Source organism: Mesoplodon mirus (genome assembly GCF_964341445.2).
Source record: "Mesoplodon mirus genome assembly, chromosome: 14".
Classification (NCBI taxonomy): Eukaryota; Metazoa; Chordata; class Mammalia; order Artiodactyla; family Ziphiidae; genus Mesoplodon; species Mesoplodon mirus.
The window spans coordinates 44,867,909-44,888,370 of record NC_138990.1 but is presented as its reverse complement, the minus strand read 5'-3'; the positions used below and the strand labels follow the sequence as shown (position 1 = coordinate 44,888,370).

Below are 20,462 nucleotides of genomic sequence, written 5' to 3'. Positions count from 1 at the left end.
GCCCCAGGCCCGGGGTGGCCAGGGGCCTGGGGGAGACGGAGGTTTTAGTGGATTGGGGAGGGCTGGGAAGGATGCAGATGGAGGATGGGTTTCCCAGGACCTAATGTTGGGGTCTCCATGAAGGAAGGAGAGTCAAGTACAGTGTCTCATTGGTCTGGGATGCAGAAAACACTAGCTGGCTAACATTTGGCCAGTCTGGTGAGTATTCATTTGTCAGATGCCAAAAACAGCAACAACAGATAATATTGCCAAGCACTAACTATGTGTTGGACACTGTAGGAGGCTCTGCAGATGGAAGGTAAATCAGACACAGTCAGAGCTCACAGTCCAGTGGGGAATACAGAAAAGTCATCAGATCAAGAAATGATAGAGATGTGAGGTCTTTGTAGCCTCACTCAGCTGGGTGATTCAGCATTTCCACCTGTTTCCACATCCTGGCTCTTAGGTAACAGAGCTAAGTGCATTTAGCTCTGGGTGTGCATTTCCCTCTGCTGGTGGCTATGAAGAGCAAGACTGGGTATTCAAACCCAACAGAGTGACTACCTTACCCAGCTGGACCACCGTCCCTTCATTGAAAATCTGTGTACAGAGGTGCTCAGGAGGCCCGACACCAATGCACTTCCCTAGAGATTCCTTGCTCTATCTATCCTAGGAATATTAATGCCAAGATAGGGCAGGAGTCTCCCCAAAGCTGGGGTGGGAAGCTAGCTGTAGAGGTGTACAGCTTCTCACTGGAGCAACAGATGCCTACTTAATTTGTCTACTTTCTGAAGGGCTGATCCTACACAAGTTTGTAAGTGGCAAGTTCATGAGTAAAGGACTTTTCAATGGCATCAGTTTGGCTTTAAATCCACCTTTCCAATCTAAGTGGAGGCCTGCAGTAGTACCTCATCTAATGCAGAAGTTCTCCACCCTGGCTGCAACTAGAATCACCTGTGAGCTGGGCTCCAGAGAGTCTGATTTAAAGGGTCTTGCGTGGATCTCAGGGCTTAAAAAAATTTTTTTCAAGGCTTCCAGCTGATGCTACAGGAAGCTAGGTTCAAAGACTACTACTCCAGCACCATCTGCTGGAGGAAGATGCTGGTGAGGCTTCTGCTTTGTAGAGTTATTTTGTGCTTACAGAGTTCTTGAGTTTAAAGTTTGTAGGTGGAGGAATTTCTTTACATTGGATAGAGATGGGATGAGAGACGCTCTGAGAAGGCGTGTGTTTTTAAAAAATTTTTAATTTTGAAAAGCAAGAATAGTACAAAGAATTCCCGTATACCCTTCACCCAAACTCCCCGGTTGTTAGCATCTTGCCACATCTTGCTTTATTAATCCCCTCCCCTCAACCATTTGAGATTAAGTTGCAGACAGTCAACCCTTTACCCGTATTTCCTAAGAGTGAGGACATTCTCTTACATAACCACAGTACAGTGATCAAATTCAGGAAATTCTGTTACCTCAATCATGTCCTTTACAGCAATTCCCCCACCGGCTCACCTGCCATGGTGCATTGAATTTAATTGTCATGCCTGTTCCATCTCCTTTAATCTGGAACTGAGAATGGATCTTGATTTGAGTTTTGAAAATTTCATGCTTCAGAGGAGTTTATTCATTTCTCAAAACATTGTCCCTGCAATTTTTTTTTTTTTTTTTTTTTTTTTTTTTTTTTTTTTTTTTTTTTTGCGGTATGCGGGCCTCTCACTGTTGTGGCCTCTCCCGTTGCGGAGCACAGGCTCCGGATGCGCAGGCTCAGCGGCCATGGCTCACGGGCCCAGCCGCTCCGCGGCATATGGGATCCTCCCAGACCGGGGCACGAACCCGTATCCCCTGCATCGGCAGGCGGACTCTCAACCACTGCGCCACCAGGGAGGCCCTGTCCCTGCAATTTTTACTTGACCACCTAAGCACACAATCCAGACTTCAAAGCATCGTGGGTGCTTTGCCTGAAGCTAAAATAAGCTTTCTGCTTAATGTTTACGAATTTCCATTCTTTGTTCTGTTTTTTTTTAAGTTTACTTTCTTCCTTTTACTCGAATAACTTTTAAATTAAAAAACCTTTTAAATAACTTCTTTCTCTTTTTTTTGCATAAATAAAATGGTTTGCATACACTGAAAAACCATTCACAGATTAAAAAAAATAAAACAGCTATCTTAATTTTTATTTATTTATTTTTTTGCGGTATGCGGGCCTCTCACTGTTGTGGCCTCTCCCGTTGCGGGGCACAGGCTCCGGATGCGCAGGCTCAGTGGCCATGGCTCATGGGCCCAGCCGCTCCGCGGCATGTGGGATCTTCCCAGACCGGGACACGAACCCATGTCCCCTGCATCGGCAGGCGGACTCTCAACCACTGCTCCACCAGGGAAGCCCAAAAACAGCTATCTTAAAATAGCACATGTTAAATAATTTTTAGAGTAGATACCAGTAACAACTTTTAAAAAGAAAGAAGTCCTCCAAAATATAGATTGGTATCTTTGCTTACTGTTGAACTATTGCCCTTCCTAGCCTCTTATCCCTCTCTTTGCCTTAAAGGTGAATTTGTGCTCTTTACATGCCCTTTTCTAGGCCTCCGAACCAGAACCTTTCTGGGCGGAGGGAGTTGCCTGTGATGTTCTTTTCCCACCTTTCCTTTCTCTTCTGATTCCCCCCACCATCCTTCTTGCTCTCGGAAAATAATGCAAAGAGAGAAAGATTCAGTGTTTTCTTTGCCATTAGGAAGCCTAAGAATTCGGCTCTTTCCTCAAAAGCTGCTTGTGAGGAACTCCCTGGTGGTCCAGTGATTGGGACTCCACACTTCCACTGCAGGGAGCACAGGTTCCATTCCTAGTCAGGGAATTAAGATCCCGCATGCCACGAGGAGGCCAAAACAACAAAGAAACAAATAAACAAACAAACAAACAAAAACGGGCTCAAAGCAGGCAGTGGGCTTTAGCTTACACTATAGTGTTTTCTTTCCCATAACTCTTCGGGAAGAACTGGTCTCGACATACATACCCCTTTGACTTACATTTGCACACAGTTGCTCCCCAGCCTGCATTTGTACATCTCTATTAGCAGCGCTTCTAACTGGATCCCAAATAGACTGTGTTCCCTTAAAATTTTATATTAAAATTGTAAAGATATAAATACCTTTACAAGCTTTTTCAAAATTATGGTTAAGTATATTCACAACTTAAACATGCTGTTTTATACAGAATATATATGTACCTCCTCAGAATACAGAGAGTATATATTTTGTGTAGAAAATATCAAAATATATCTGGGTAAGGGTAAAAGGTATTAAGGCAATTGTGACATCCCAGTGTTCTCCACTGTACTTAAATACGGTTGATATAAACAGGTAATATAGATTTCTTTAAGAAAAATTCCAGTAAATAAATTACTTCAAAAAGACATTAATAAGTACCAGGTAGTCAACTACATGCTATTCTGAATTACTACTACAAATTATTTTCTTTTTTCTAATGTCACTTGTCCATTGTCTGATAACTGCAATAAATAATATTTATCTCAGAACTTAAAAAAAAAATCACAAAAATACAAAAGAAAAGTAATAATAGGGCTTCCCTGGCAGTGCAGTGGTTAAGAATCCGCCTACCAATGCAGAGGACACGGGTTTGAGCCCTGGTCTGGGAAGATCCCACGTGCCATGGAACAACTAAGCCCGTGTGCCACAACTACTGAGCCTGTGCTCTAGAGCCCGTGAGCCACAAGTACTGAGCCTGCGTGCCACAACTACTGAAGCCCACTCGCCTAGAGCCCGTGCTCCGCAACAAGAGGAGCCACCACAATGAGAAGCCCACGTACTACAAAAAAGAGTAGCCCCCACTCACCGCAACTAGAGAAAGCCCACACGCAGCAACAAAGACCCAACACAGCCAAAAATAGATAATAAATAAATAAATTACAATAAAAAAAGGAAAAGTAATAATAGATCTAGGAAGTTTCTATACAAAACAAATTTTTAAAATTACTTTCTACTGGGACTTCCCTGGCGGTCCAGTGGTTAAGACTCCAGGCTTCCACTGCAGGGGGCACGGGTTTGATACCTGGTGTGGGAACTAAGATCCCACATGCCGCACGGTGCAGCCAAAAATCCTCAAGCTCTGACAGCTCAATAAATTCATTTTTAAATAAATTCAATCTCAATAAATTCATTTTTTTTAAAATTACTTTTGTATAGCAGCAGTTGGTGGTTAAAATAAAGTAAAAACAGTTCCCTCCTAATTGGAATTCCCAAGCATGATAGTGACTCAGCAACAGAGAGCCCCAGGGTAGCATCACTGGCCTGGATCTCTGAGATGTTTTGCCCCAAGCCCCTCCTTTCACAGCGGAAGGCTGAGGATGGACAGGTCCTTGGACGCAGCTTCCCGCATTTCGGGGAGCCCTGTGGACTGAGACTGTAGAACAAGCTGCCTCTCTGGGAGGATTGGGTCCCACTGTTTGCAACATAACTTAATCAGGGCTGAAAAACCTCTTTCTTCCCAAAGCATATTTAACTAATCAAGGCATTGTCCCATTTGCTCAATTCAAGTGTGGAATACTTTGCTTCAGTTTGGCCTGTGGTGTTCTGGGGATTAGAACACTGAAGGCTGCTCAAAAGGAGAGGAAAAAAGCATTGTTGGAAAGAAATTACCGAAAGTCATACCGTCCCTTTGGAAAGCTTTTGTTGGAAAAACGTTTCCCCTCTTCCACTAGCTGCAAGCATTTACCCCACACACTCTTCCCCACGCCTCTCTTTAAAACAAGGAGTTATTGTCGGGGAGCTCTTGAAACACACTCTGTATCAACTTATTTTGGACGTCTATCCCTTTTTCTTTTTTCTCCACTATCTCTAGGCCACTGCTAGTTGATATACAATAACTTCAGGTGAGGTCCCTTCCACAATCACAAACAATTTTGCGTTAAAATTACTTTGCAAAACACATTTCTGCAGCCAGCTCTAACCATGACTATTTTACAAATATGACCTTTTATTTTTGGTTACTCATCATGGACCTTATTTTTAATTGTGTTTATACAAAACTGTCTTCTAAGGGTTGTATATTTGGCAATGTCTGTAGCCCATGGTTTACAGTTCACAAAATTCTATTTGTAATTTAGCCATTTGCCTTTTGCAATCCCTGCTCTCCTAGATTCTTTTCAAAGTATCATGGTGCAGTAGAAAGAGACTGGAATTTGGATTTAGAACGTTCTGAATTCTAGTCCCTGCTCTGCCTTGAGAAGGTTTTTTAACCTCTCTGAACCCAAGTTTTGTCACCTGCAAAGTCGGGATAATAAAGTAAAAAAAAAAAAAAAATCTCTGCAGGATTATCAAGATTGAAGTGAGATAATGTGTGTGGTGCGTGTTGGAGGTGGGGTGGAGGGTGTTCCAGGCCAGTACCTGGCACAGAGGAGATGATCCATAAATGGCTGCAGTAGTAACAGTAAGCCAGTATGATAATTGTGGGCACTCCAGAGAAACCAGTTTGCCATCATGCCTTACAAGTGCCATAGAAGGACAGTTTGGTTTGTTGCTTTTGTTCTAGATTTTGATCTTTAAATCAGGCTGCCTCCAAATTTAGAGAGAGAGAGCAGAGCATTCCTTGCTCTAAATAGAATCAGGATAGAAAGTTAAACTGGCTTCCTTACAGAGGCAAAGTTTACCTCAGTCAGAACATGCTCAGCTCTGAGTTGAGTCCCTAGATTCATTCACAGGCCTGTGACAGCTGAAAAAGAATCTGAAACAGGGAGAAGTTTTTGCCTGCCCAGGCAGGCCATGTGCCGTGTGAGGGGGAACTGAGAAGAAGAGTGGGAGTTCAGACATGCAGGGGGGATGCTGCAGGGTGGACAGCTCACCTGCAGGGAAGGAGGGATCCAATCATGGAGAAAAGTCAGATGTGCTGTGTCAGGTACTTGTAAGGGACCTAGAAGGAAAACACACCCTATGATGTTGGCTGCCGGTTTTCAGAACAGGAGGGGAGAAAGGTGGTGAGCAGACAGAGCTGGTAATGAGATTGGGGTCAGCCTCTGAGATGGGACTGAGAGAGAACTTTTTAATATTAAGAGGAAAATATATATAATCTCGTGATAGAAGCTATGTGGAGGGAGGGTCATAAGAGAACTCTGAGGATCTACGACGCACAGGATAGCTGTTGTGGGTTTCTTTCAAGAGGGGTGGATCCTCGCAGAGCCAGGCCTCCACTCTAGGCTGTCAGCCACAACCTGCTTACTACAGAGGGATCAATCATGGAAAGTAGGCCTGAGGCAGAGGAGAGAGTAGATGGGAAGCTTGGTGTCCCAATTACAGACTCCCCTCCCCCACCCCCTTCTTCCCACCTGCCACCCAGAATAGCCCTGGCATCTTTATTGGGTCAGGCTGCCAATTCACCCTGATCCACTGCTCTGCTCACCCAGCCCTGTCCCCCTGTCCTGTTCCCAGAGCCTGCAGCCTTCAAGGCACACTCAGGCCCAGGCTGTTCTGTGTGCACTCCTGAAAGACAGCTTGGCATCCTAAAAAGAGTATTTGGGAAGAATCAATACCGAGTCTCTTCCTAATTGTATGATCTTGGACACAAAAGCGCTTTTGCTTTTCTGAGCCTCAGTCTCCTTGTCTGCCCTGCCTGCGCCTCAGGAGGTTGTAAAGTGCAAATGGGATGCACAGATGCACCTTATAAATGATAAGTTATTTTACTGATTTTCCCGCTCCCCTCCCCTGGTGCTGCCACTCTCCACATACACAGCCCGCCCACCTTCCAGAGGGTCCATAGCAGCAGAACCAGCTGGGGCTTCTACAGCCTCATCTTCCTTGTTTTCATCTATGAAGAGGGGTCGGCGGGGATCCTAGGTGGGATCCAGCACTCTTTTATATACACTTGGTAAAAAAAACCCTGGGAATGTGGTTCTCGTTACTGTCTGTGGCAGAAGGCGGGCTTGTTCTCCTATTCAAGGACAGAATGTCCTATCTCTGGATTACTCAGCCTGTTTCTTCTCTTCTGTCTTCTGTCTGCCTTTTGGCTCTTTTCGTTGCTCATCTGTATCCCTGTTTGAAATTAGCAAGTGGAATTGAGAATTAATAATCATCACAGCTGCCACGTGTTGAGCCCTTGCGGTGTACTGTGCTAAGTGCTTATCTTGTTTAATCTCAGCAATTCTGTAGGATAGCGATGGGATATCTGAGGCTCAGAGATACTAAGCCGCTTCCCAAGGCAACAAAGTTGTAAGGGGTAGCGCCAACATTCAAACTCAGATCTACCTCACTCCAAACCCTGTATTATGTTTTTTAGTGGAAATAACGTGTTTTCTTTCCTATCTTTGTTTTGAATAATAAAATACCTCACACTCATTAAGTTGCTGAGAGTAAAAAGTCTTAACATACCATGAGTTGGCCAGGATATAGAGCAATGGGAACTTTCTCGTAGGTATATAGCCACTTTGAAAAGCAATTTGGCAATTTGGTAGAGCTGAAAATGCACATCGGAACCATTCCGTTCCTGGGTATATACCCCAGGGAAACTTGAATATGTACTCAAGATACCTATACAGAACTCTTCACGACAGCACTGTGTTAAATAGAAGGGGAGAGAGAAAAAGGAATTGGCCTAGATGTCTATCAACAAGAGAATATATTAAAATACATATATATATATATATAACATATAAAATGCTATATTGAAACCTTAAGGTAGTCAGTATAGTTAAACTTTAATCATCTAATGTAGAGCAGCATGGATAAATATAAAAGACATGTTTGTTGGACACAAAACAATATAGTATGTATATCATACTGTACAAAATTTAGAAATAGGCATAGAGATACCATATATATTGTTTATGAATATCCACATATATAAATAAGTATAAAAATATGCCTGACATTGATAAGCACAAAACTCGAGAGTGATTAATTCTGGAGAAGGAAAGTGATGGAGTCTTAAAAACTGTGTCTACATTTTATTTCTTAAAGATTTGGTGTTAAGTATAATAAAATGTTAAGATTTGACAAAGCTGGATGATAGGCGAACAGATATATATTACTTTCTATGCTTTTCTGAGTATTTGAAATAATTTATGAGATATAAAATTAACAATACATTGTAAAAATTTAGATATTGCAGAAAGGCATAAAGGTAATAAAAATCACCCATAATCACTCCATCCAAAGACAATCATTGTTAACATTTTGTTGAATATCCAGACTTTTTTCTAAGCATCCACGCACGTACATACACTCCTTTAAAAACGAAACAAAACAACTTCATCTTTTTATTTGCTTTTTTATTTAATATGTTGTGGAAACCTTTTCATGTCTACATAGAGCCATAAGACGATTTAAATGACTACATAATATTCCTTCACTTGGCTGAATAATAAACTGGTCCCTATTGGTGCACATTTGGGTTGTTTCTAATTGTTTGCATTTGTAAATAATATTGCAGCAAACATCTCTGCTTATAAATTGTCCCTATCTCTGATTATAAATTGTCCCTATCTCTGATTATTTCCTTAGGGAAATTCGTAGGAGTGGGAATTTGGCTCAAAGAATATGCACTTTTTAAAAGCCAAGCCTGGGAGATCCCTGGTGGTCTAGTGGCTAGGGTTCAGTGCCTTCAGCACTCAGTCCCTGGTCGGGGAACTGAGATCCCACAGACCACGATACACGGCCAAAAGAACAAACAAAAAAAGCCAAGCCTGAGTTTTGTTTTGTATGTTTTATAAATGATACCTTTATTGAGATGTAATTCACATATCATAAAATTCACCATTTTAAAGGGCATAATTCAGTGGATTTTAGTATACTCACAGAGTTGTATAACATTACCACTATCTAATTCCAGAACATTTTCATCACTCCAAACCCATTAGCTGTCACTCCTCATTCTCCCCAGTGTCCCCATCCCTAGGAAACCACCGATCTACTTTCTGTCACTATAGACTTACCTATTCCAGATACTTGATATAATTGGAATCATGTCACCTGTGGTCTTTTGTGTCTGCCTTCTTTCACTTGGCAAAACGTTTTCAAGTTTCATCCACCCTGTAGCACGCATCAGTCCTTCATTCCTTTTGGTTGCCAAATAATATTCCGTTCTATGATATTCCACATTTTGTTTATTTATTCATAAGTCAATGGTCATTGGGGTTATTTCTACTTTTTGGCTATTATGAATAATGCTTCTATGAACATTTATATACAAGTTTTTGTGTGGGCATGATTTCAATTCTCTCGATTATATGTATCTAGTAGTGGAAGTACTAGGTCATATGGCAACTCTATGTTTAACTTTCTGAAAAACTGCCAAACTGTTTCCAGAGTGACTGCATCATTTTATATCCCCACCAACAATGCATGAAGTTTCTGATTTCTCTGTATCTTCACCAACATGTGCTATATTGTCTGTCTTCTTTGATTATAGTCATCCTAGTGGCTGTGAAGTGGTATCTCATTATGGTTTTGATTTGCATTTCCATAATGACTAATAATGTTGAGCTTTTCTTGTGCTTATTGGCCATTTGTATATTTTTTTTGGAGAAATGGCTACCCAGATCCTTTGTCCATTTTTAAACAGGGTTATTTGTCTTTTTATTCTTGATTTGTAAGTGTTACTTATATATTCTAGATACAAGTCCTTTATCACATTTATGATTTGCAAGTAATTTCTCCCATTTTGAAGATTGTTATTTCACTTTTTTTATGATGTCCTTTGAAGCACAGAAGTTTTTAGTTTTCAGTGAAGTGCTATTTATTTTTTCTTTGGTTGCTTGGGCTTTTGATGTCATATCTAAGAAACCATTGCCTAATCTAAGGTCATGAAGATTTACTCCTTCGTTTTATTCTAAGAGTTTTATAGTTTTAGCTCTTACATTTAAGTCTATGATTAATTTTGAGTTAGTTTTTTATATATGATACAAGGGAAGTGTCCAACTTCATTTTCTTGTGTGTGGATATCCAGTTGTCCCTGTAGCATTTGCTGAAGAGACTGTTCACTCCCCGTTGAATGGTCTTGGTACCCTTATAGAGAATCAATTGATTGAAAATATCGGGCTGGCCAAAGAGTTCGTTCGGCTTTTTCCGTAACATCTTATGGAAAAACCTGAACCAACTTTCTGGCCCACCCAATATGAGGGTTTATTTCTAGATTCTCAATTCTATTCCATTGATCCATATGTCGGTCCTTCTGCCAGTATCACACAGCCTTGATTACTATAGCTTTGTAATAAGTTTTGAAACTGGGAAATGTGAATCCTCTACTTTTGTTCTTTTTTAAGATTGTTTTGGCTAGTTTGGAACACTTGCAGTTCAAGCCTGAGTTTCTAATCATTTTATTGTGTTAAATCCTATGAAGGAAAATGAAAAGCAGAACCACTAATTGATGGTTTTGTATAGTGTGTGAAGTCAGTCTACGAGTCTGACATCTAGAAATAAGATTGGATTTCCTTTCTTTTTTCCAGCCTTTAGTCAAACCTTTTCACTGTGGAAAATAATTGAAGCAACAAGAGTGAAGAAATATGTGTCTCCTTGTGTTATACTATTTTGAGTTGTCAGGTTGTATTAGAGCAAAGAGAAGAAAATTCCAGAACCTGCAGTCTGCAGGGCCTACTGACTACCTGAATGGTGCTTAACCCATCGTGATATCATTTTCCCTTTGTGTTTGGAGGAAATAGATTTAAATATAGCCTCTTCCCTACAGCAGTAACAGCCAAATGAAGAAGCGGCCAACATCTGCAGTGGGCTACAAGAGGCCTATCAGCCAGTATGCTCGGGTTGCCATGGCAATGGGGTCACACCCCAGGTATAGGGTAAGAAGCTGGGAAGTAGAAGGGGGGAGGGGAGAGAGCGCCCAAGGGAGGTGATGCTCACAACCTCTGCTTCCTCTACCTGCCTCATCACCCTTGCTACTCCCATTATTTCCCAAGTGCCCAGAAGATGCAGGCATCAGGGCCAGTGCTCACGTATGGCCTGATCTTCCCACCACAGGCTGAGAACATCATGTTTCTGGAGTTGGATGTGTCCCCTCCAGCGGTCTTTGAGATGGAATTCTCTCATGATCAAGAACAAGACCCCCGTGCATTACACATGGAGAGGCTCATGCGGTTGGACAGCTTTCTGGAAAGACCTTCCACATCTAAAGTCCGAAAGTCCAGATCCTGGTCAGTACCATCACGGTCAGAGTGGGCAGTGGACTTAGAAGGCATGGAAACCCCATGGGCTGGTTGAGGCTGAGGAGGGTTTGGGTTGTACCCAAAGGGCATGAAGGGAGAGTGAAAACTGGGGCTGTGGGGGCCAAGTCCCTACAGCGAGAGGATGAGGGAAAGACAAGTCCTCACTTTTCTGTTTCCGGCACTTCCCCACCCTCCCCTCTCGCCCACCTCATCCCCTTCCCCTGCAGGTGCCAGAGTCCTCAGCAGCCTCCACCTCCCACTGCACACGCCTCGCTGGCCTCCGCTGCTCTGCTCCCCACGACAGCACTAGACCACGAGTGACAACATTCAGCCGGGCTGCCCATCCCCCAGACCCCAGGGATGGGGCAGCCAACCCTGGATCATCTCGCCTGACGCTCGGTGTGCGTGCGTGCGTGCGTGTGTGTGTGTGTGCGCATGTGCATATGTGTGCGGGTTGAGAATCTGGCAGACCGTGCCTCTGCTGGCTCTTAGCCGCCTTTATTTAATTAATGTTATTTATTCGTGGAGCGCAGTTCTTGTGGGAGAGGTGCCCTCGCCTGAGCTTGCCATGGTCGCCGCACAGCCTCCTCTTCTTCTGACTTTAGACACCCCCCCCCGCCCCAATCAGACCTCATGCTCCTCCCTGTCAGTTGCCCCCAGAAGGGAGGGCGGCGGAGCCTGAGAAGAGAGTGCTTTTTCTACCCAGCGCGCTCCGTAATCTCCCATCTCCTCCTGCTCTGTCGGTGAGCAGCTCCTGAGCACTTTCTGGGACTAGAAAAATGCTAGGTGTCCACCGAGGCCAAGAGACGTCCATCCTGATGGTGTTGAGCCTGTGCTTCCGGGGGAGAGAGACCACTCTCCACTTTCTGGGTCGCAAACAACCGCTTTCGGTTTCTTGGGCTCCTTTTCGAGGACTCCAGTGACCTTAGCCACACGGCCCATGCTTTTCAGCTTTGGCAAGAACTCGTGGCTTCCCAAACTCTGCTTCCTGCCCACCTTCCCAACCCGTGGATGCGAATTGTGAACCCACCAGTTGCTGCCTCCTTGGGACCTTCAGGAAATGGAACAGTCATAGAGACAATGTGGACAGTCATCGAGGGACGGCCCTTTGTTTCTGTCCCCTCGGAGAACTAACCTTGGCCGACAAGCAATCAGGCCAACTCCCGTCTTTGAGATGCTGCTCCTTCCTGCTTTCATCATTTTCCTTGCAGCTGCCTGGATCCCCGTTCGCAGTGGAAGGGATCAGTATCCTTCTCCCTCTGGCTAAACAAAGGTATCACAGAATCTGTTGCTTTTCCCCCTCACTTAGCACAGGAGATGGAGGCCCAGGCGCAACCTGCCAACTCTGCCCGTTACCCCTGTTTCTGAATCACGTTTCTTGGGCACTGTTTTGTTGACGAGACTGACCCCTTCTTCAGCATTGTGCACATTGGTCCCTAGGGAAGTTCTCCTCACTCTCCTTTGTGACAACCCGGTATGTCTCCAGGTATCTCGAGTAAATTTCTACCAAAAAAAGAGAGATTAACTTTCATTGACTTACCTTTTAATTGTATATTTTAGTGGAAGGGTGAAGAGGTAATCATGAATGAAAACACGTGGTTTAGGATTTCAAAACGACCTGATAATGGGAGTCTCCAGTTCCTAGAACATGAGGAGTTTTGTCACTGGAGGAAAGGCACAAAACTGACAGGTCTGCCTGAAATTGGGGGCGTGGGAGGTGGCGGTAGGGGCCGACTACCTGGTTTTTCTCTTTCCATCAGGAAATGCACGCTTCTTGCACAGTTCAAGTTCTGCTCTAAGGACCAAGCTATGGTTTGGTTTAATTCAGTGATGTTGTCATCGCTTCTGTAACTACGGGACCAGGTGGCTGGCTGGGCCACTCAGTTGCCACTTGCTTCTGTCCTTCAAGGAAATAACATTTTTCATCAGAGCCCAGGAGATTATTTGAGACTCAGGATTCAGATCAGAGCTTCGGCTGTGGCTGGGACAGGACCAGTGTGTAGAAATTTCCCAGGGGCCCTGGGCACAGAGGGACCTCCAGTCCTGCGCTGAGCAGCCTCTCCCACTGACCTCTTTCTCATTTGTGGATGAAGCCGCACGTGTTAGCCCCGTTCATCACCTGGACACATCGACTCTGCATTGTCTGGTCACTTGACCCTCACAGTCTTACAGCACAATATACCCAACTTCTTCACCCCCAGTCTGAGGGCTGGGCCCAAGATGTGGTCAGAGGAGGAGCTCCTGCCTGCAGTTTTGTGTACGTGTGTATGTGTGCGCGTGTTTGTGTGTGTGTTTACCTCCACGGGGGACACTCTACACTCAGTGTAAGATACGCTGGGAACAGGGCCACCGGGGTGGCTGGATCTCAGTCTCTCTGTCTCTCTCTCTTTCTCTTCTTTTCCTTTTGATGTATCAAACACTTGGTTGACAAAGTAAGGGCCTTGATTAGGACCAAACTTCCATGTCTGTTGCTATGGTCTTTATTTAGGACAACAGTTAACAATGCTGTGGCCCATTCTTGTCACTCTATACATATGACGATACAGGACATATGTAATATATAAATATATATATAAAACATTACTCTCTGTCTTCTTGGCTTAGGATGAGATCTCTCTGTTGAGCTGAAATGCACCTGCAGCTCAGTGCTGCCAGCAACCTGCAGGCCCCAGCCCTGTTCAAATTAACGCAGTCGATAATAAAGGAATGAGTATCGTTACAGAGTTGGTTGCCTGCCTTCTCTTCCCTCTGACTCTTTCTACTTCTCTTTTTATGTTCTCCCTTCTCTCTCTATCTTGTTTTTTCCAAGAGGGGTTCAAGAGTATTTGGAGCCCAGCTGCAGTGATCAGCACCTGGGAAAAGAACTGGCTGCTTAATAAAAGGGGCTCCATCTGAGCATCAAGGCGGAGGGGGCAGGGCTCAGGCTCTAGTCTGAGGTCTGTGCCCGAGCTGTGGCAGCAGCTGTTCGTGTTCTAAGCTAGCGGTCCCCTCCCAGTTAATTCTGAGCTATTAGCAGATTTTAGAACTGCCTGTCCAGATGAGCTGTCAATATCATTTAACAGCGCTGCCCCTTCTGCTCCTCCGTTTATCAGCCAAGAGAGATTAAAACAGGCAATAATGTGTGTAAAGGACATCGATATGACTGGCACATGGTAGGTGCTGAATTATTCCCTATTGCTGATAATTCCCCTTATTCTGTCTTCCCAGGGCCTCTTTCCCTCCCTCTGGGTTCTAGTTGTCGGCTCTCTGTAGCGTGGAAGTCTTACAGGAAATGAGAAGTAGTTGCTGCTAAAAAACACGAAGCCCAAGGAATTCCCTGGCAGTCCAGTTGTTAGGACTCGGCGCTGCCACTGCCAGGGGTCCGGGTTTGATCCCTGGTCAGGGAACTAAGATCCCACAAGCTGCGTGCTGCGGCCAAAAACAAACAAACAAACAAACAAACACGAGGCCCTGACTCCTGGGAGAGCACTGAGATTAACCTGGTGCACAGGGCATGGCCGCGTGCCCATTGTGGCACTGATGCTTTTCCTGGAGGGGCCTCCTGCCTCTGTGCCAGCTCCAGCCCTGAGATCCAAAGGGGTTCCAGGGCTCTGCTGCTTGAGGGATTTGCCAGGTGTTGTTAAGTACTTTACACACCCATAGTCGTTTAATCCTCCCAGGTGGGAATGATTGTCACTGGTTTACTGATGAAATTTAGGGAAATTAACTAACTTGGCTGAAGACGTAGGGTTAGTGATGAAGCTGGACTTCCAGACTCTAAAGCCTGTATTTTTTGATTCTGTGCCTCTAGTGCATCTGCGCCTGAGGACTGATAGGCACCCTACGTGTTCTGCAAGTGATGCAAGCCAGGGACAGAGGGGCAGAGTGGTGGGAATAAGACCAAATCTCCAAACCCTTAACCTTGAGGTTCTATTTTAATACCACTCATTCCTCCCGTTAGCCGTGGGCTCACTTGTGTGGCTGAGATAGGCGGTTCTAGAGTTCCACAGACCAGCCAGGGGGCTGGAACTCACCCTTGGCTGGGGTCCCCTTGCTTGTCAATATGGCAACTGCCATATTTCTCTTCTTCCTTCAAGGCTGGGCACCTGACCTCCAGAGTTACTTCTTTCTGTTTTCAGATGCCTAGGTCTGCGTGTGTGTTAGTGAGAACTCTTGGCCACTACTAAAGATTCGCTTAAGCTGGCCTGAACGAAATAAGGACACGGAAGCATGCTGTGGACACCACGGGCAAGGACAGAACCGGTTCTCAGGAACGACCTAGTGCCAGGGACTCAGACCCCACAAAGACCCTCTCTATCTCACTGTACTTTCTGTGCGGGGTTCATGCTGTTTCCTCAGCTGCTCCAGTCTGTGACTTAGAAAATACACCTGCCAGCAGCTCTCTGTTTACATGACTCAGTCATTCGGAGAGACTTAGAAGTCCCAGTGCCAACGTCATGGGAATGTGATTCCAATTCAGTGGTTTGGGTCAGATGGGTGGGAACATGATATATGAACAAGACCTTCAAGAATCCTACTGCAGTACCCATGTGTACATGGGGTGGTGATGGTGGAAATAAAGATATTCCTCAAAAAAGTTGATGGGGGTAGCAGTTGGGGTGGAGTGTGCTCTGGGAAGTCAACAAAACAGATGTTCACAACCAGTGTACTCATCACCCAGGATGGCTTAAGAAAAATTTGCTCTGGGCTCATCCTTTTTTTCTGGCCATTTTTCTTATAACAGATCACCTGCACCAAAAATACCACCCTCAGAGGTTCTGCTTTATTAGATCCAGGATAGATCCATGAGGTGGACACTGCAAGTTGCCTTTCCAATATCCATTTTTCCCTTCTTCCTTACTTACAAAATAATTTCATTCAAGGAGGGCAGTGCACCCAACTAAAAAGACTCATATTCCCAGACTCCCTTGCACCAGTGGGTGGCCATGGGGCATGGTTTTGGCTGAGGAGATGCAAGTGGAAGTTGGCTAGGGATTTCTGGAAATGTTTTTGCTTTTCCTATTATAGGTATCACCCATTTCTCCTCTTCCCATATCCTCTTCCTGCCTAGAACTCAAATGCACCTCCTGAAGTACATTCTTTCATTGAACAAATATTTACTGAGCACCTGTTACCCGTATATTCCAAGTATTGTTCTAAGTGCTGGGAATACAGCAGTGAATAGAACAGACAGGAGCCCCTGTCTTCACAGTGCTTAATTTTAGGGTGAGGAGAAAAACATAACAAGAAAAACCTATTGCAGGGTCAGATGACAATGTGAATGGCCAAGAAAAATAAAGCAGAGAAGGGAGATGGGGAGTTCTAGGTACTGATGGTGGTGGTGATGGAAAGGGATTGGGGGGTTGTAGTCACCCCCTTAGTAGTCACTTACTAAGAAGATGACATTGGAGCAAAGTCCTGAAGGAGGTAAGGAAGTGGACTCCAGGAGAGGGAAAGCAAATGCAAACTTCATGGGTGAGAGTATGTCAGGCTTGTTCAAAGAGCAGCAGCCATATTGCAACCCTGAGGCAACAAGCATAACAAGTAAAGGTTAATGGAGTGGAGAGAGCCTGAGTCCCAAGTCCCTGGCAGGGTTTGTGCGGCTGCATCAGCTTGAGTCTACCCACTTCTAAACTTCTAATGGTGCCAAACAAACTCCCAGGGGTTTAAATCAGTGTTAGGGAGGACTTGCCAGGAATCTGCATGTGAAATGGGATTTGCCAGGAATCTGAAGGTGATTCCAATGAACGCTCCTCAAGTATGAGAATCTTAGTTGCAGCCATTTGTGATTTTGTGTCATACTCCTTTGGGCCTGCCCTTCAAGCACCGGCACTGGGGCCACCTGCTTGTGTAAACACAAGGACTGCCCTCGAGGGTGGTAGAGGCAGAGGGCACAGAGCCACTGGAGGGCACCTCGGAGCCCCTGTGTTCAACCACATGTCCTTTCTTTACAACTGGCCCGGGCGAGGCTGCTACCTTGTTTGGTCTAGAAAACCAAAGTGATTATTTGTTAACATCCAAAGCTCCCATTTTGCAATAAGGAAAAGTAGACCCAGAAAAAGTGATTTCCGGAAAGTCACACAAATGGTGTGCAAGCTGGGCCTGGAGAGCATAAGGACTTATTTGCTAGACACACTGGTTATGTTTTTTGTTGTGTGTTTATTTTATTTGGTTTTTAAAAAATAATTTAAAACTCACAGAAAAGTTGCGGGTATCACACTAAGAATTACCATGTACTCTTAGCCCATAGACCTCGTTTGAGTTTTGCCAACTGTCCCTAGAATGACCTTTATAGCAAAAGGATTCAATCAGGATCATGTGTTGTATTTAGTTATCATGTCTCTTTAGTCTCCTATCTAGAATTTCTCAGTGCATTCTTGACCTTTATGCTGCCTTTAACATTCTTTAATATGACAGGCCAGTTAATTTGTAGACTGTCCCTCGATTCAGGTTTGTCTGATGTCTCCCATGATTAGGTTCAGGTGATGCACAGAAGTGATGCTGTGGTCCTTTTACTGTATCCCATTAGGTGGAACATGATGACATGGCTTTGTCCTATTACTGGTGATGTTAAGTTTGATCATTTATTTATTTACTTATTTTTAGAAGTGCCTTCTTTTTTTAAATTCATTTATTTATTTTCGGCTGCGTTGGGTCTTTGTTGCTGCGCATGGGCTTTCTCTAGCTACGGCAAGCGGCGCTACTCTTTGTGCGGTGTGCGGGCTTCTCATTACAGTGGCTTCTCTTGTTGCAGAGCACAGCCTCTAGGCACGCAGGCTTCAGTAATTGTGGCATGTGGGCTCAGCAGTTGTGGCTCACGGGCTCTAGAGCGCAGGCTCAGTAGTTGGCGGCGCTCGGGCTTAGTTGCTCAGCAGCATGTGGGATCTTCCTGGACCAGGGCTCGAACCTGTGTCCCCTGCATTGGCAGGCAGATTTTTAACCACTGCTCCACCAGGGAAGTCCCAGTTTGATCGTTTATTAAGGTGGTGTCTGCCAGGCTTCTCTACTGTAAAGTAGTCACTCTTTATCCATTTGTAATTTTCTTTTTAACATCTTTATTGGAGTATAATTGCTTTACAGTGTTGTGTTAGTTTCTGCTGTATATCCGTTTGTAATTAATAAGCATCTTGTGAGGAGATATTGTGAAATTACGTAATATTCCACTCCTCTAAATTTCACCCATGGTTTTAATGTCCATTGATAATTTCCTCCTTGAATTAATTATTACTATATGGTTGCCAAACAGTGGCTTTTGACTTCCATTATTTTTCTTACATTTATTAGTTGGCATTAACTTGTTAGAAGCTGCTTTCTCTTCTCCTTATCTGTTTCCTTATTTATATCAATATGGACTCATGGATTCTTATTATATTCAGTGGGTTGTAATCCATTATTACTATGATTTGTTTTGACACTCAAATTATCCCACATTTGATCAGTGGTAGTGCCTTCAAGCTGGTTTCTGTGTTCTTTTGAAATGTTCCCATTATTTTTTGAATACTTTCTTACTTTCTGGCACAGAAAGATGTTCCAGACTTAACACAAGAGTCCTGATTCCTTTTAATGGAGAATGGTACACTTATTTCTAATGGCAGTCTCTACTCCCAGGAGTTCTCAATGGACAGAGCTTGAATTTAAAAAAAAAAAAATATATATATATATATATATATACATATATATATAGTATATACAAAGTTACACATACACACACACTTTACAATTGAATTGAGTTTGCGTCTGAGTTCACACTGATTCCCCCAATTCCAACCAACATCTAGAGTTCCTGTTTTTCATCTTTATAACTCTTTTCTCTGACAGTTGAGAAACCTGGCTCCCACTAACCTCAGTATACTATATTTACTTATTTGCCCAGTTCCCTTGTTTGTGGCCAATTTCTTGACCCCCACAGGGCTGCCACCCTGCTCAGTTGTCTTCCTCACACAAGCGCCAACATCTCCGCCAGGCCGTGGTCTGCGCAGCCATGCCTAATGATGGAATTACTAAGGAGGGAGGAAGCAAAGGAGGGAACTGGGAGGTGAGGGGTGGGGAGGGAGACATTATATTTGAAGCAAAAAGACTCCCGTTATTTTATATCCCTCTCTGTGTGCTGCAGCAAATATAGAAAGGACAAGATGATGAGAAAAGAAAGGATGTGAACTGTCCCTGCTCTAGGGGTTTGCAAATTGAATAGTCAGGGAGAAATTCTTTCTGAATGCTAAAAGCGGTCACACCCAGTGTGCTCACCACCCAGGCTCACTGTGCACACATCTGGCTTCCACCTGGGGCTGGTCCTCACCTGTGAATTGGCTGTAGCGTGCCCATCTCCCGTGTGCCCCTAGGCAAGTCATCCAACTCCCTGGTTCATCTAAGTGATGACCTTTCCCCACCCCACCTCCTCACCAGCACTTACTCATGATAAGAGACGCTCCAGAATTTACAAAGAATAAAGAGCCCTATAAATGTAATGGGTTATTATTATAGTTGTATCAGGATATCAGATCAGCTGCCTAAATGGAGATCCCAAATAACTGGGGCTTAAACAAAACAGAAGTTTCATTACTCTCTCGTATAGTAACATGGCTATAAGTGGACCACGGCTGGTTTGCTGACTGATAGGGCTGTTCCATGGGATTAGAGACCTACACTCCTTCTACCTTGTTGATCCAACATCTTTAGAGTGTTGTCCTTGTCCACAGGGCCAAGATACTCATCACTACATCTTCGCTCAGGTACCCAGGAAGGGAGAAAAGGAGGAGTAGAGGGCATGCCCTGCTCCCTATCGGGAACCTGGAATAATCCCATTGCATAATCCCATTGGCCAGAACTTTGTCACGCCTACCCTCAAGGTCGAATCTTTGTCTTTATTCTGAGTGGCTAATAATCAGAGGTTTTATTAGGGCACAGCTGTATGAATTGGCTCTGTTTCTGGTCACAAGGTAATCCCTGTATTTTCTGGGCTCCTCATATGATGGCCTCTGCAAAGTCCAGATGTGTCTCTGCCACAGACAGCAGAGCCAAGATTTTCAGGACTTGGACCTTATACAATTTTGGAGAGAGGAAGGATAACTCTTACCAAGAAAAAGAAAGAAAATAATGAAACAAAATTAGGTATGGGAGTGAATACGTAGAATGAGAAAATAAATCACAAATTACACATTTTAAAAGCTGACAAATACCACAACATCACAAAATTCAGAAAAATAGTATAATATGTTTATTATTTAAATACCTGACAGACCTCTCTAATACTTTTTCCTTGCATTTTCCGACTGTGCACTTTTTGGATGTGTCTGAATACGACAATAATTTTGTGCTATTTTCTAGCCAAGAAAACCAGAAACATAATTCAGTCTTTCTT

The 20,462-nt window shown here is 44.0% G+C and overlaps 1 protein-coding gene across 2 annotated transcripts in view; it reads left to right on the top strand.

Annotated features, from left to right (window-relative positions):
- KIF3C (kinesin family member 3C) overlaps window positions 1-13,844 on the top strand; it is a 36,275-nt gene extending 22,431 nt beyond the window's left edge. Inside the window, exons 6-8 of one of the 2 annotated variants that reach the window (XM_082642332.1) lie at window positions 10,657-10,762; window positions 10,941-11,113; window positions 11,353-13,844. In XM_082642332.1, coding sequence (XP_082498458.1) covers window positions 10,657-10,762; window positions 10,941-11,113; window positions 11,353-11,446 — 373 coding nt within the window. In that variant the 3' untranslated portion in view covers window positions 11,447-13,844. Of the gene's footprint in view, window positions 1-10,653; window positions 10,763-10,940; window positions 11,114-11,352 lie in introns of both variants that reach the window. The other variant, XM_082642331.1, reaches the window with a different exon arrangement.
- The last annotated feature ends 6,618 nt before the right edge of the window (window positions 13,845-20,462 follow it).